Here is an 11,672-nt window from a genome sequence, read left to right as displayed (position 1 = left end):
TTCAGGTTAATTCACCTCCTGCAGACTCTGCAGATGACAGCAGTAAAGAGCAGACACCAGACAATGGCCTCTCCTTCAGCAATGCGGTTGCTACAGTGTCTGAGGTAACCTTTCTACAGATGAGGAAGACCACTTGCAGAGCTAAAGATCCATTACCTCCACCTGGCCAGAGAGGAGTGATTCAGGTTAAAGAGGGAAGTGGAACAACAAACATTGCTCTTCCTTGCCACTGGTCATTCACATTTCTGGGAGAATAAAAGAACAGAATAGTGCTGCTGCTCCTTAGAGGTTTGCTTATACATTCTCAAAGATTACTTCACCTGGAGGTGTGAAAGGCAGGTATAGAACTCCATCTAGGAAAACACACTACCATCTGCAGGCAAGTCTGAAAACAAAAGAATTCTCAAGCATAGCAGACTATCTAATGCCAAGGAGTTTCTGCTGAGCTGTATGTTTGTCCAGGGAATGTTTAGAAGTCAGTAGAACATACATTCTAATGCCGGGCTCTTGTTAACCTCCTATTTGAACCGGATTTTAGACACCAAAAAAATTTCATTTTTTCTGTGGTGTTCACAATAACAGGCTGCTCATAAAGCTGCTACCGTGTTACACTGGTGCTCATATTGATCCTCATCAGTACAAATCCTCGTAACTCCAAACACCAGAACAGAATTCAAGAGCAGTACATGCCATCCCCAATAACTTAACTAAACGGTGCCTTTAAACTCCCCTTAAGACAGTTAAGAATCAGTTATTAAGATGTCACTACTGAAAAATAACTATTGCATTTCTTAAAGTTTAACAGTAAACAACATTGCCCATATATTATTGCACACAATAAAGGTTTTTGGAACTACAAAGATAAAGGACGGGTAATCTAGAAGACCCAGAATAATGATCCCAGAGCCATTCCAGTCGCTGCTCCAGCAAGCATGCCCAGTGCGAGATCTCCATCGCTGTCGCGGTAACGCTCTCGGATGATGACATGGTTTGCAGGGGGTTGGCCATAAGGTCCTATGTAATAAAAGATTGTTAGGAGGAGGGCAAAAGGAATGTATATCTTAATACATGCGTTGAGATTTCAAAATGTGACCGTTCTTTCACTCCCTTCCATTGAACACTAAGACGATGTCAGCTACAAAGGTAGAATACATCTCTGCTTTGGATTCAGAGTCCACATTTATTAAATAAACCCAGAGGCCTAGCAACACCTCTGGCTTTGTAAGAGTTTAATACCTGGGAGAAAAGGTCATCACAAATATAAACCTGAACATTGTTCTGCATTTGTATCAGCAAAGGACTTGTATCATTCTGTCAAATGCTTAACGGATTTAACGCAAGAAATGGGTCTAAAAACTGATTCAACCTTGAAGTTAAGGCACATAGCGTAGTTCCCCATCCCCCCCCCCAAAAAAAAAAAGTCTTTGGTTGCTCTTACACCAGTGTTTTGTTGGAAACTGTGTATCTGTTAATTACTCCACAATTGCTCCCCACTACTTAAATTCAGCCTTTGCATCCGGGACTGATCTGTTGCGGGTGACAGCTGTGACATTTTTTTTCAGATGAAGATTAGTCCAGTAGTAAGCAGGACAGTCAGTGACTGTCCCCCTGTACTCAGCACTGGTGATGCTGCATCTTAAATACTGTGTCCAATTTTGGGCCGCTCACTTTGAGGAGGACATTGAGGTGCAGGAGCGTGTCCAGAGAAGGGCAGTGAGTCTGGAGCACAAGTCCTGTGAGGAGCGGCTGAGGGAATTGGGGTAGTTTAGTCTGGAGAAGAGGAGGCTCAGGGAAGACCTTATCACTCTCTAAAACTACCTGAAAGGAGGCTGAAGCGAAATGAGGGTCGGTCTCTTCTCCCATGTAATAAGTGACAGGACAAGAGGAAACAGCATCAAATTGTGCCAGGGGAGATTTAGGTTGGACATTAGGAAAAATTTCTTTACAGAGAGGGTTATTAAGCATTGGAACAGGCTGCCCAGCGAGGTGGTGGAGTCCCCATCCCTGGAAGTGTTTAAAAGATCTGTTGATGTGGTGCTGAGGGACATGGTTTAGGGACCCTGGCAGTGCTGGGTGAATGGTTAGACTCAACGATCTTAAAGGTCTCTTCCAACCACATTTCTCTGATTCTGTGAATTAACCAAAGACTCAAGAAACCACCAATTGACCCTTGCTGTAAAACAGACTTGTACAAGCTCCACCTGTCACATTTTGCGACTCTGCTCCTACCTGCAAAGCGAACACAATAGTTCTGCTTTCCCTTCCAGACTAAATGTTCTGGAAGATATGGCAGCGGTTTTTTGTAATAGATACTGAAGTACTCCAACCAACACAACTAGAAAAGGCGCTCACTGACTCTCAATGACACGTGATTGGGAACCTCATGGAAGAATTATGTCAATTCAGAGAATAAGTAATGAAGCCAAAAGTACAGGGGTTAAGGTAGCTGCTAGGGGTGAACTTAATCCCTAAGATTTAGTTGCAGCAGCCCTAGTGAAGGAAAACATTGAGGCTTGGTTACTATGCCTAACCTATAACTAGTATATTAACACACTGGACTTGCAAACTGTTTAGGGATGTTACTCTTTAACGCTGCTATTTTATTATACAGGTTTCAGAGGCTTGATTTTCAAGGCCTCCTGGTAGTTTTCAGAAATGGTCCCTGGGTTTTTCAACAAGCTGCTGCTTTTCAGCTACCGAGAACCAACAGAACCCACGTTCCTCTGTATTTGCATGTATATGATCTGTGTCTTGGGACTTCACTTAGATGAGGAAAGCTTTAAAAGCTTTAGGTTGATGCACCTCCCTTGTAACAAAAAATTGAAAAGGCAAATGAAATAATCCTGAAAAAAAAAAAATCTCAAAAATGAAAAGATTTCTGAACAATTAATAAGTTAAACTTACCCATGCTACTCTAAAGCTCCAACTGTGTTGGAGCTCTATGCAACTCTCTATGCAAAGCTAATCCTAAATTAAAGTAACTAAACTTAAAAGCACTAAAATTTTACTCTCTTTCCTCTTTTATTGGGATTGAAAGCAATACAAACCTGACAGAGCACTAGGAGACTTCACAACGTGAATGTACTGCCTTACAGCAATTCTAGCCACAGGAAAGGAACCAGTTACAACTGGGCTTTGGGAGTGGGTTTCCCTCTGAAACTTGAATTTAACTGAGGTCACAGCTGAACATCACTGTTGAAATAATTAAGCTAGGTGTAAGAGCAACAGATGAATCAGAAGCTCCATCAATGCCCAGTAGGGAGTAATGGATCAATCTTGTTCTGGCTCTTCTGTTTTTCCTTGGAAAACACGCTGCCTACTGTAGTTAGAGAGTTCTCTGTGCTTCAGAAAGAGTTTATGAAGTAATTTAAATATGTTGGGATCACATTGGGAAGGATATATAACTTAAAAAAAATCTCACTGTGCTCGCTTTGTTGTGAAAGGGTAAGGTGACTTTGTTCCAGTTACAACTCAGGTTTCAGTCACTCTGTTGTGCAGGAGTGGTAGGTGGTAAAGGGTGATATTAATAGAATTAAAGCCAGAAAGACTAACTCAGATATAGGAAGGTGAAGGATACGGTTGATACTGATTACCTTGGTATGGGTACTGATAGGGAACAGCATAAGCTTGTCCATTGGAGGCGTAGAAGACCTGGGCACCAGGAGGCGGATATGCACCATTGTACTGATCATAGCCATAGCCATAAACCTGGTGAAATTAAAAATGTCCATTACAAAAGTACTCTTTGCTACGCATCCGATTATGCTCCTTGTTCAATTCTCCCTCATTTCTAATGCAGTCAAAGTTTCACTAAAATACCCAGTCTGTGCTGGTATAGAAAGGATTCAGAACAGCTACCTGAAAAAATAAGTGCTCCTAAGTAGCATTTGCTCTCCACCCTTTCTGGATCATGAATGACAGAGGCAGGGCCTGGATCATCAGGCAGTGCCACAGCAGCCTGATCAGCTTCTCCTCTCTGGCCTCATGCCAAGAACAGCTCTCTGGAGAGCTCAGCAGTGCCAGGCAGGCAGCAGCTGACCCCAAGAAACTCCAACCAGCTTTGCTCTAGCACGCTGGAGTGAGTGTCAGATTCAGGGCAAATGCTCTGTAGCTACATGTTTTGGAAGCAATTTTGTTCTCCAGAAGAGGCCTGCTGCTAACCCTGATACAGCTCCCAATACCACATCTAGTTCTTACAACTACTTCTAGCAGCAAGGAGCTGAAGCAGAGCACCTGTAGTGCAACATGTAATACTGCCCCAGACTATGCCATTGTGTATCACTGCATGATGTACACAGAACACCCAGAAATCTCCAGTGTATACCAGTTTGGCTCCAGTGCCGCACCTTCTCTACTGCAGAAGAACTATGCATCCAGGAGCTGGAGTTACTGTGTTGCTATGACATCTTGGATGCAGCAAAATCCTTATGTGTTAAAAGTGACAGCTCCAGTCATTAAATCCTATTTTTAAAAATCCTGATTTTATATCCTTACAGTGCTTACACAATGTGAAAGTGTAGTCACACCTCCTTATGCCAGCTGCGTGGCAAATATTTTTCAAGATGAGCCACACAACTTCTGCCCTGTCTCTAAGAAGCTTTATCTTCCACATTCACTGAGCAGCCATCTCTTTATATACCTCCCAATCAAATCTGCCTCATCCCTCTCAAGAAAATCCATCTCAAATAGGAGTGACAGTAGATGGTTAGTGCCTTACTCTCACTCTCCTCTTGCACAAACCCTAAAGCTGGATCTAACTGAAACACAGCACTGTGGGAGTACAGTTGGATGGTCCCTTCTGCTACCCCACTTGTTTTAATGCTTTCTGACTGCACCTCTTACCTCAGGTGATGGTGTGGCATAAGCTGTGTAGGGAGGAGGGGCTGAGGAAATGGCTGTCTCATACATCACATCAGATCCCACGTAGCCCTAAACACCACAGAAAGGTAGCAGTTATCACCTTTTCCTACAGCCAGCAAGTCAGAGTAAGGATTAAAACTTAATGACCCCAAAGAACGAGTAACCTGTGGATGTGCTTTAGACGCACTGCCTGTTAAGAAAGCAGTGAGTACCTTACAAAGCGCTGCAAAAAGAAGCTACTTGTGGAGAGCAGACCTGGGAGAATACAAATGCCTGATCAGCTACAAGAAGGTGCCAGAAAATTTCTTACGTGTGTGAGCAGATAAAGAAAATAAACGCAGTAGCCAAAAGTGACACCTGAACATTTTAGCAGAACACTCACAGTTCTTAGCCATCTCACTTTCTGGCTGCGAGGAGACTTTAAAAAAAGTAGACAGCAAGAGAGGTTTAACTGTAAGGATTTGGGGAGCTTGGTTGGTTTTAGGGAATTACTTTGTAAATGCCACCTAAAATTCTGATTCTTTTTTGAAGGCAGCCATGAGGCAAAGGTAGTAAGATTTGTTATGGTAGCCTTGTAATATTCCCTAATATCAGATATCTACAGCAACGCTCTTAGTCAGTGCCCTATCCCAATAAAAAAATAACAGTTCCCTTTTTTTAATTTACAAGTGAACGCTTTAATAGCTCAGTAGAGAATGTTCCTACTGTCTCCTGTACCTGGACTGTAGAAAGACTTTTGAGGGCACACTATGGCCATAACCCAGCTCAAACTTGTGGTGGAGATTCTAAGGATTGCTTGAAACACACTTTCAAAAGCACTATATGAAGAGGCAGGTATTTCCACAATATGACACAAGCCTGCAAACATCTGTAGATGACAGTTCTCAAAGCTAGGGTGATCACCCTGCTATTCCAGTTATTATGAGGCACTGCTGGATACTCAGTATTTTTGAAAGCTGTGTGAGGCACCTACCGACAGGCTCAAACCCAGTTACCCAGTTAGTTCAAGTCCTTGTTGGAGACCTTTAATAGCTTTGGGAAATGATAATTTCTGATACTACTTGTGCAGAGAGCTACCTGCCCTACTTCCAGTAGCAGGGGTCTGCCCTAGCTGACAAAGGTGAGGCACTGGCAAATTCTGAATGCCATCTAGCAGGGCTGGCAGCTGAGTGTCAGAGACAGGAAAAGCAGCAGCTCCTAACTCCTGAAACCAGGAGTCACTGTCTCACACATAAGCAAGATAAAGCACCTAGAACTAGAGCAGACAGACCATGAGCGATGTGTCCCCTGCGTGAGGGCAGGTCCTTCACATGGCTGCGCTCAGGGGCAATCTTGTCCAGGGTGCTTTTGCTATGACAAGTGTTTGCTTTGGCTATCTACAGATCTGAGTTATATCATATGACAGATGCCTCAGTACAGTGGCAATGTTAAAGTGACTGATGAAAATCTCAGATAAGCTTCTGCAAAACCCAGCATTTCCACATGAAACAGAAACATCTCAGGCTGTTCAGTCTAGCCATCTAAGGAAAGCTAGTGCTGAAGAGTACTGCAGAAGGCATTCTGGAAGAAAAACAAATTAACAATATCCACAAGTGAAGGGACTCCAAGACTCACAGAGAGGCTTTTATAATTTCTGACCTCTTCACTCTCCACAGCTAGCATGCCAATGCAGAGGTAATATACTCCTTCTTGACATACTTGCACTCCTCTACTAGCACTTCTTGTTCCTCCCCTGGTCTCCACCAAGTAGCATTGGATCTACATTAACAAACAGCTTCTTTGCAGTGAGCTTCCTTTAGCACTGCACCTGGTAGGCAACAAACTCTAGGAGTGGGAAGTGTGTTTTTACTGGTTGCAGATTTACTTTTTGCCCACAGCTTCAGTGTCCACTGCCCTTACAGAGCAGCTTCCCAAACATTCACTTCTACCCAGTGAAATCATTCCCTGAAATCATTCTCTTCCACCCAGCATGTATTTGCCCAGACTTAGCTGCAAGGATGATGTGCTTGTGTTCCAGAGGATCGCTCTTTTCCCCACCCACAAGCCTTTACCACCATGCACATGACCCTGTTTTTCTCTAGCAGTGAAGGACGGAACATGATCTCAGAAGTAAACTGCTGGACCACAGATTACGCTATGCTGCTTCTCTATCAGTATAAAGTCTAGGTCACACTTACTGTGTTTGTTCTGGCATCCTGGAGAGCAATTTTCCATGCCCTAAAAAAAAAAAAAAAATTTAGTGGAACTGATAAAAATTAATGCCACAAGGTTAGCAACCAGAAGTACTGCAGGAGCAGAGTTTGATATGTCAAAGCCTAATGATATGCTAAAATGATTGCACAAAGGTGTTACCCCACGACTGAGAAATACTTTCTTAGCAGAGTTTGACAGAAGGTACATATACTTCACAGCGACACTCACATGCCGTATGGCAGCGAGCATGCTCGATGCACCACACATACCCTGCAAACACTGATGATAGCACTTATCTATACAGAGCCAAGCTCAGTTCAGAGTTCACAGTTACGGAGTGTTCTTCCTTCCACTACTGACTGGGATGTCCTTGAGCTATGCAGGGTCATATACTACTTGAAGAATGGGAAAAGAGAAAAAAAAAAATCTGTTTGGCAAGTCCTACATTAACTATATGAGTAAGATTCTTTTACTCCTCCTCACCCTTCAGTGTTTTCAGTGACTTAACTTGCAGATGGTTTGCATGAGCTAGATAACTTCTTATAGCAAAGCTGTTTTTTTCACGGACAGCCTGCTTTTACTTGCCTGAAAACTTCCTTAAAACAGTCTCTGAAAGTCCAAAGGAAGGAAAATAATTAGAGAGAGAAAAAGAAAAGGGGGAAGAGGGAGCAAAACCAATACTCTCTGGCAGACTTACAGGCAGTCATCTGCACTCTCTGCACAGAGGTTGACTGTCTTCCCATCACGGCAAACAATCTGCAGTAAACAGTCTCTCTGCTTCCCCTCTGGAGGCTGGAAATCTGTCAGAAAAAGAGACACGACTTAGTTTCCCATAACCAGAATTTCATGATCGCATTTACAAGAAGGGAGACAGTTTATGCAAAAGTTCGAGCTATCACTTGGTGATACCACGCCCTGGGTATCTATATAAGGGGATTTAGTAGTTGGTTGGGTGGGTTGGTTTTGGTTTTTTTTAAAGAACAATGAAGTTGCACGCTTCTTAGACACATTTTCTTCTGCAGTAGTGCTGTAAACAGCACACGAGGCAGGCACTGAAGTTGTAAAGAATCTCTGAATACACAAATCCTGAAGGTTTTGTTATTACCTCGACATTCATTCCCCACTCTGAGGTTGATGCAATGGATTCGCATGTGGATTTTATCTTCTATATCATGGCGATTTTGATCATCATAGAATATTAAGCGTCCATCAGACCACAGGTCAAACCAATTCTTCTTCCAGCGCCGTAAAATAGTACCTTAAAAATCAGACAGTCACTTTTAAGTGCATATATTGGGAAGTGTTTGTGTCCTAGAGTTAATAAAAAATAAACCATGAAAGCCCTCACAGTTGCTCCAGACATTCTGAGGTGCCAAGTAAAATCCTGTACTGCAGCATCCCCAGCTCAGAACATTACAGAACTGGGCTCCACATTTTATCTAGTATTCAAAGTCACAACTGAGTTTATTTTAAGTGCATGACCTGCTGCTTTTGTTCTAACTTGCTGCAGAAACAAGCAGAGGGCAAGTTAAGGTGTCAGGTAAAGTTATCCAGTTATACAGCACTAATTACAGAGCAGCATCTGCAGCTGAATGCCAGTCAGACACCTCAGAGATGGTATATCCTGTTTCCCACTGGGATACCCAGAAGGTCACATGGAAATGTTGTCATGACAGGTCATTCTTTGAAGTGTCCTAAAGGAAAAAAAAAAAACAAACAAAAAACAACCCACAGACTTGTTTTAAGAAAGATCTGGGAATTACTAAGTTGCTCTGATGTTTTTTGAAGAAGTTGGGCACAGTGGGGAGAAAAGAAGGTAAAATGCCATGACTTACTCTGCCGGAGCAGCCATCCGCTCTTCACAAATGCCATGGTGGCTTAATCTGGTGGGCAGAAGAGGAAGGTGAGCGGCAGAAAAGCGGTCTTCAGTATTTCACAGTAATAAATTAGAAAGAGGCATCTCAAGGTGTACTATCATAGGTTACAGCTGCATCGCCACCCGTATGGCAGAGACACAGCAGGTCTCAGCTGAAGATACTGAGTAAGGCACGACTAGTATTCTGGGACTCAACAAAGGTGCAACTGCAGCAATCCAGCCTGACTACCAGAGACCACTTAAGTTTAACTGGAAATCACAAGCTTACAGCTACCACTCTTGCAACATGGGGAAGAGGCAGACGGCAGTGACCGCTTCCTGACTCACCACCCGTTCCTTTCAAAGTTGTTCTCGTGACATGTCCCCATGACGTATTCTCTTGTGCTTCCTGTGTTCTGCAGTCTCAAGTTACTAAGCACCCTCGCTCCTTCCCTATCTCGCTTTTACTGTACTTCCTCTTTTTTCCATGCACTGGCTCAAAGTCCAGCCAAAACAAAAGCTGAAACAGTTTAATCTTAAACAGGAAGGAGAAAGCTGGTTTTACGACTCATATTTCTTCCCAGTCATCACTATCTCCCTTAAAAATGAATTTAAATAAGTAAAAGTTAAGCCCATAAAGTAAGATTCTCATTTCCCCTCAACTTTTAAATGAAGCTTGAAATGGCATGGGAAGGACCCTGCATTAAGTTCAAGTTGCCACACATGACATTCATCACCCGGCCACTGCACTCTGCTTTACGAGCATGCTAAAGAAAAGAGAGCAAGCAGAGGATATATTGGGGGATGAGGTTTTATTTTATAGCGTAATGGCGTTCTGACTATTGTGCTAAAATGGATTAATAAAACCAGAACTATCTGGATGCAACTGAAGTAGAAAAGCAAGAACAGAAGCATTTTAAGCCTCCCTTGGGAAGGCTGCCTTTTTTAGGAATTATTTGTGGGACTCATAAGCCAATGAGATACTTAAAACGCTCTACTTGTAGCAGCATATGAGGAGGGAGGGAAAGGTGGCATTGCAGATTTGGTAGACAGAGGACCTCCTCCAGACAAGGAATGTGCTTAAAGCAGGGCAGGGAGGGAGGAAGAGAAGAGAGGGGTTTTTTACCTTTTAGTAAAATATACACTTAGTAAGCATCCACTTATTTTCTGATAGATGTATATAAGCCATGCATTGGATAGTACTTGTAGCTGTGTGCTCCTAACAGTACTGACAAAAGGAAATAGTCTTTCTGCTCTTCGTTTTCACAGGAATGGGTCTCTCCAATGGTGCTTCCATGTCTCCCAGTTTCACTAAGGTGAAACCACTGTATATTTCCAGAGGCCTTTTAATAGTCTAAGGGCTAATAAAGAACTTGCATGGACTTCAGTTCTGTTTCAAGTGTTAGATTAGGCCATTGAATGTGTGTTGCTGCCTTTAAACCTACTCTGTTACACAACAGCATAATAAGATTTAACTTAGACACACAAAGAGGAAGAACTGAAGAAGAAAACATTTCTCTTGGCAAATTACTTTTGCCTGTCATTACAGAATGGGTCACAATCAGAGTGTCTCACAGCTCTCTAGGGCTACAACAGCAAAAGAGGCTTCAGCAGCTGTGCAGCACCTTGCACATCATCTCAATGCAACTACATTTTTCCACCACAGAAATTAAGTGCCCTAAACTTCAGCTCTGGATAAAGAGTGAGGAATCACACAGAACAGTCTGTCAGCACAGAATCAGGAGGTGCAAAAGCAATTAGATGTTATTCTCTGTTCTTTTTAAGCACAAGCACTCACTTATGGCCTATACAGTATTCACAATCAACGCACATGACGTTCAAAAGAGTATTTGCAGAGCTAGAAAACAGCCTGGCAAGGTTGTTTGCTTGTTAAATGAGCTCAGTGCAAACCAACGTGGAAAATGGGATTTAAACAAAGATAAATCAGTTTATCACCAACCTCAACAGAAGTTCCTTGGTGACTGCAATCTAAAAGTAGTAGCACCGTAAACTGAAACCAGGTTAAGAGTAAATGCAGCGAGGAGGTGGGCCTATTTCTTTCTGCTCCCTGGAATAAGAGTTTCCCTTTTTTTTTTTTTTTTATGCAGAATATAATGTGGAAAGTAAATGCAGCGAGGAGGTGGGCCTATTTCTTTCTGCTCCCTGGAATAAGAGTTTCCCTTTTTTTTTTTTTTTATGCAGAATATAATGTGGAATATCCAATGGTCTATTCCAGTTCACTTCTCGTTCTCAGGTTGGCTGGTGGGAAAAGCAAACTTCAAACCAAATCAAGTGTTTCTACCGGCAGCTTGTAATTCCTAGAGCAATTTTGATTAAGGCAGTCAGACGACTTATGGACTCCATTCCACAAGCCAGGCAGCTGGAAGGGGCTTAGCCACAGAGTCTGACCACAGAGCGGAGTCCCAGGCGACCAGCTGTGCCCACCCACTGCTCACAGTTACTTTATTCCCAAGACTTCAGGTAGAGAACTACACAAATCTGCGAGGAGCATTCAACTGTAACCCTATTTGCCACCCTCCCTCTTAAAACAAAGCAAGTTCGCTGTTTTGGAACTTTCTGACTCTACAGCTAGCTACATGCAGGGCTTTTTCCCATGAAGCTGTTTATTTTTCTCTAGCCACTGCCTAGTTCTGCTGACAGATGTGGCTCTGCCCACACGTGAGCGAGTCAGCGTTCGCGAACAGCCGGTTTGGGAAGCACCATCCCACCCCTTCCCTCTCCCACCGGGGACAGCTCCACCCGA

The 11,672-nt window shown here is 43.0% G+C and overlaps 1 protein-coding gene across 2 annotated transcripts; it reads right to left on the bottom strand.

The window, feature by feature from the left end:
* Window positions 1-793: 793 nt before the first annotated feature.
* On the bottom strand, window positions 794-8,939 carry PLEKHB2 (pleckstrin homology domain containing, family B (evectins) member 2). Of its 2 annotated transcripts, XM_010142358.1 has the most exons (8): window positions 8,889-8,925; window positions 8,159-8,311; window positions 7,751-7,853; window positions 7,038-7,077; window positions 4,843-4,929; window positions 3,989-4,009; window positions 3,594-3,708; window positions 878-1,014 (listed from the first exon to the last, which is right to left on the bottom strand). In XM_010142358.1, the coding sequence occupies exons 1-8, from the start codon at window positions 8,923-8,925 to the stop codon at window positions 878-880; spliced, it is 693 nt and encodes a 230-aa protein (XP_010140660.1). The 2 variants fall into 2 exon arrangements, with proteins under 2 accessions (XP_010140661.1, XP_010140660.1); XM_010142359.1 differs by lacking the exon at window positions 3,989-4,009 and having other exon boundaries at window positions 794-1,014; window positions 8,889-8,939.
* Window positions 8,940-11,672: the final 2,733 nt, after the last annotated feature.

This window comes from Buceros rhinoceros, unplaced genomic scaffold, assembly GCF_000710305.1.
Source record: "Buceros rhinoceros silvestris isolate BGI_N320 unplaced genomic scaffold, ASM71030v1 scaffold12778, whole genome shotgun sequence".
In the NCBI taxonomy this organism is placed as follows: Eukaryota; Metazoa; Chordata; class Aves; order Bucerotiformes; family Bucerotidae; genus Buceros; species Buceros rhinoceros.
The sequence above is the reverse complement of the archived record's forward strand: the minus strand, read 5'-3'. Positions and strand labels throughout refer to the sequence as shown.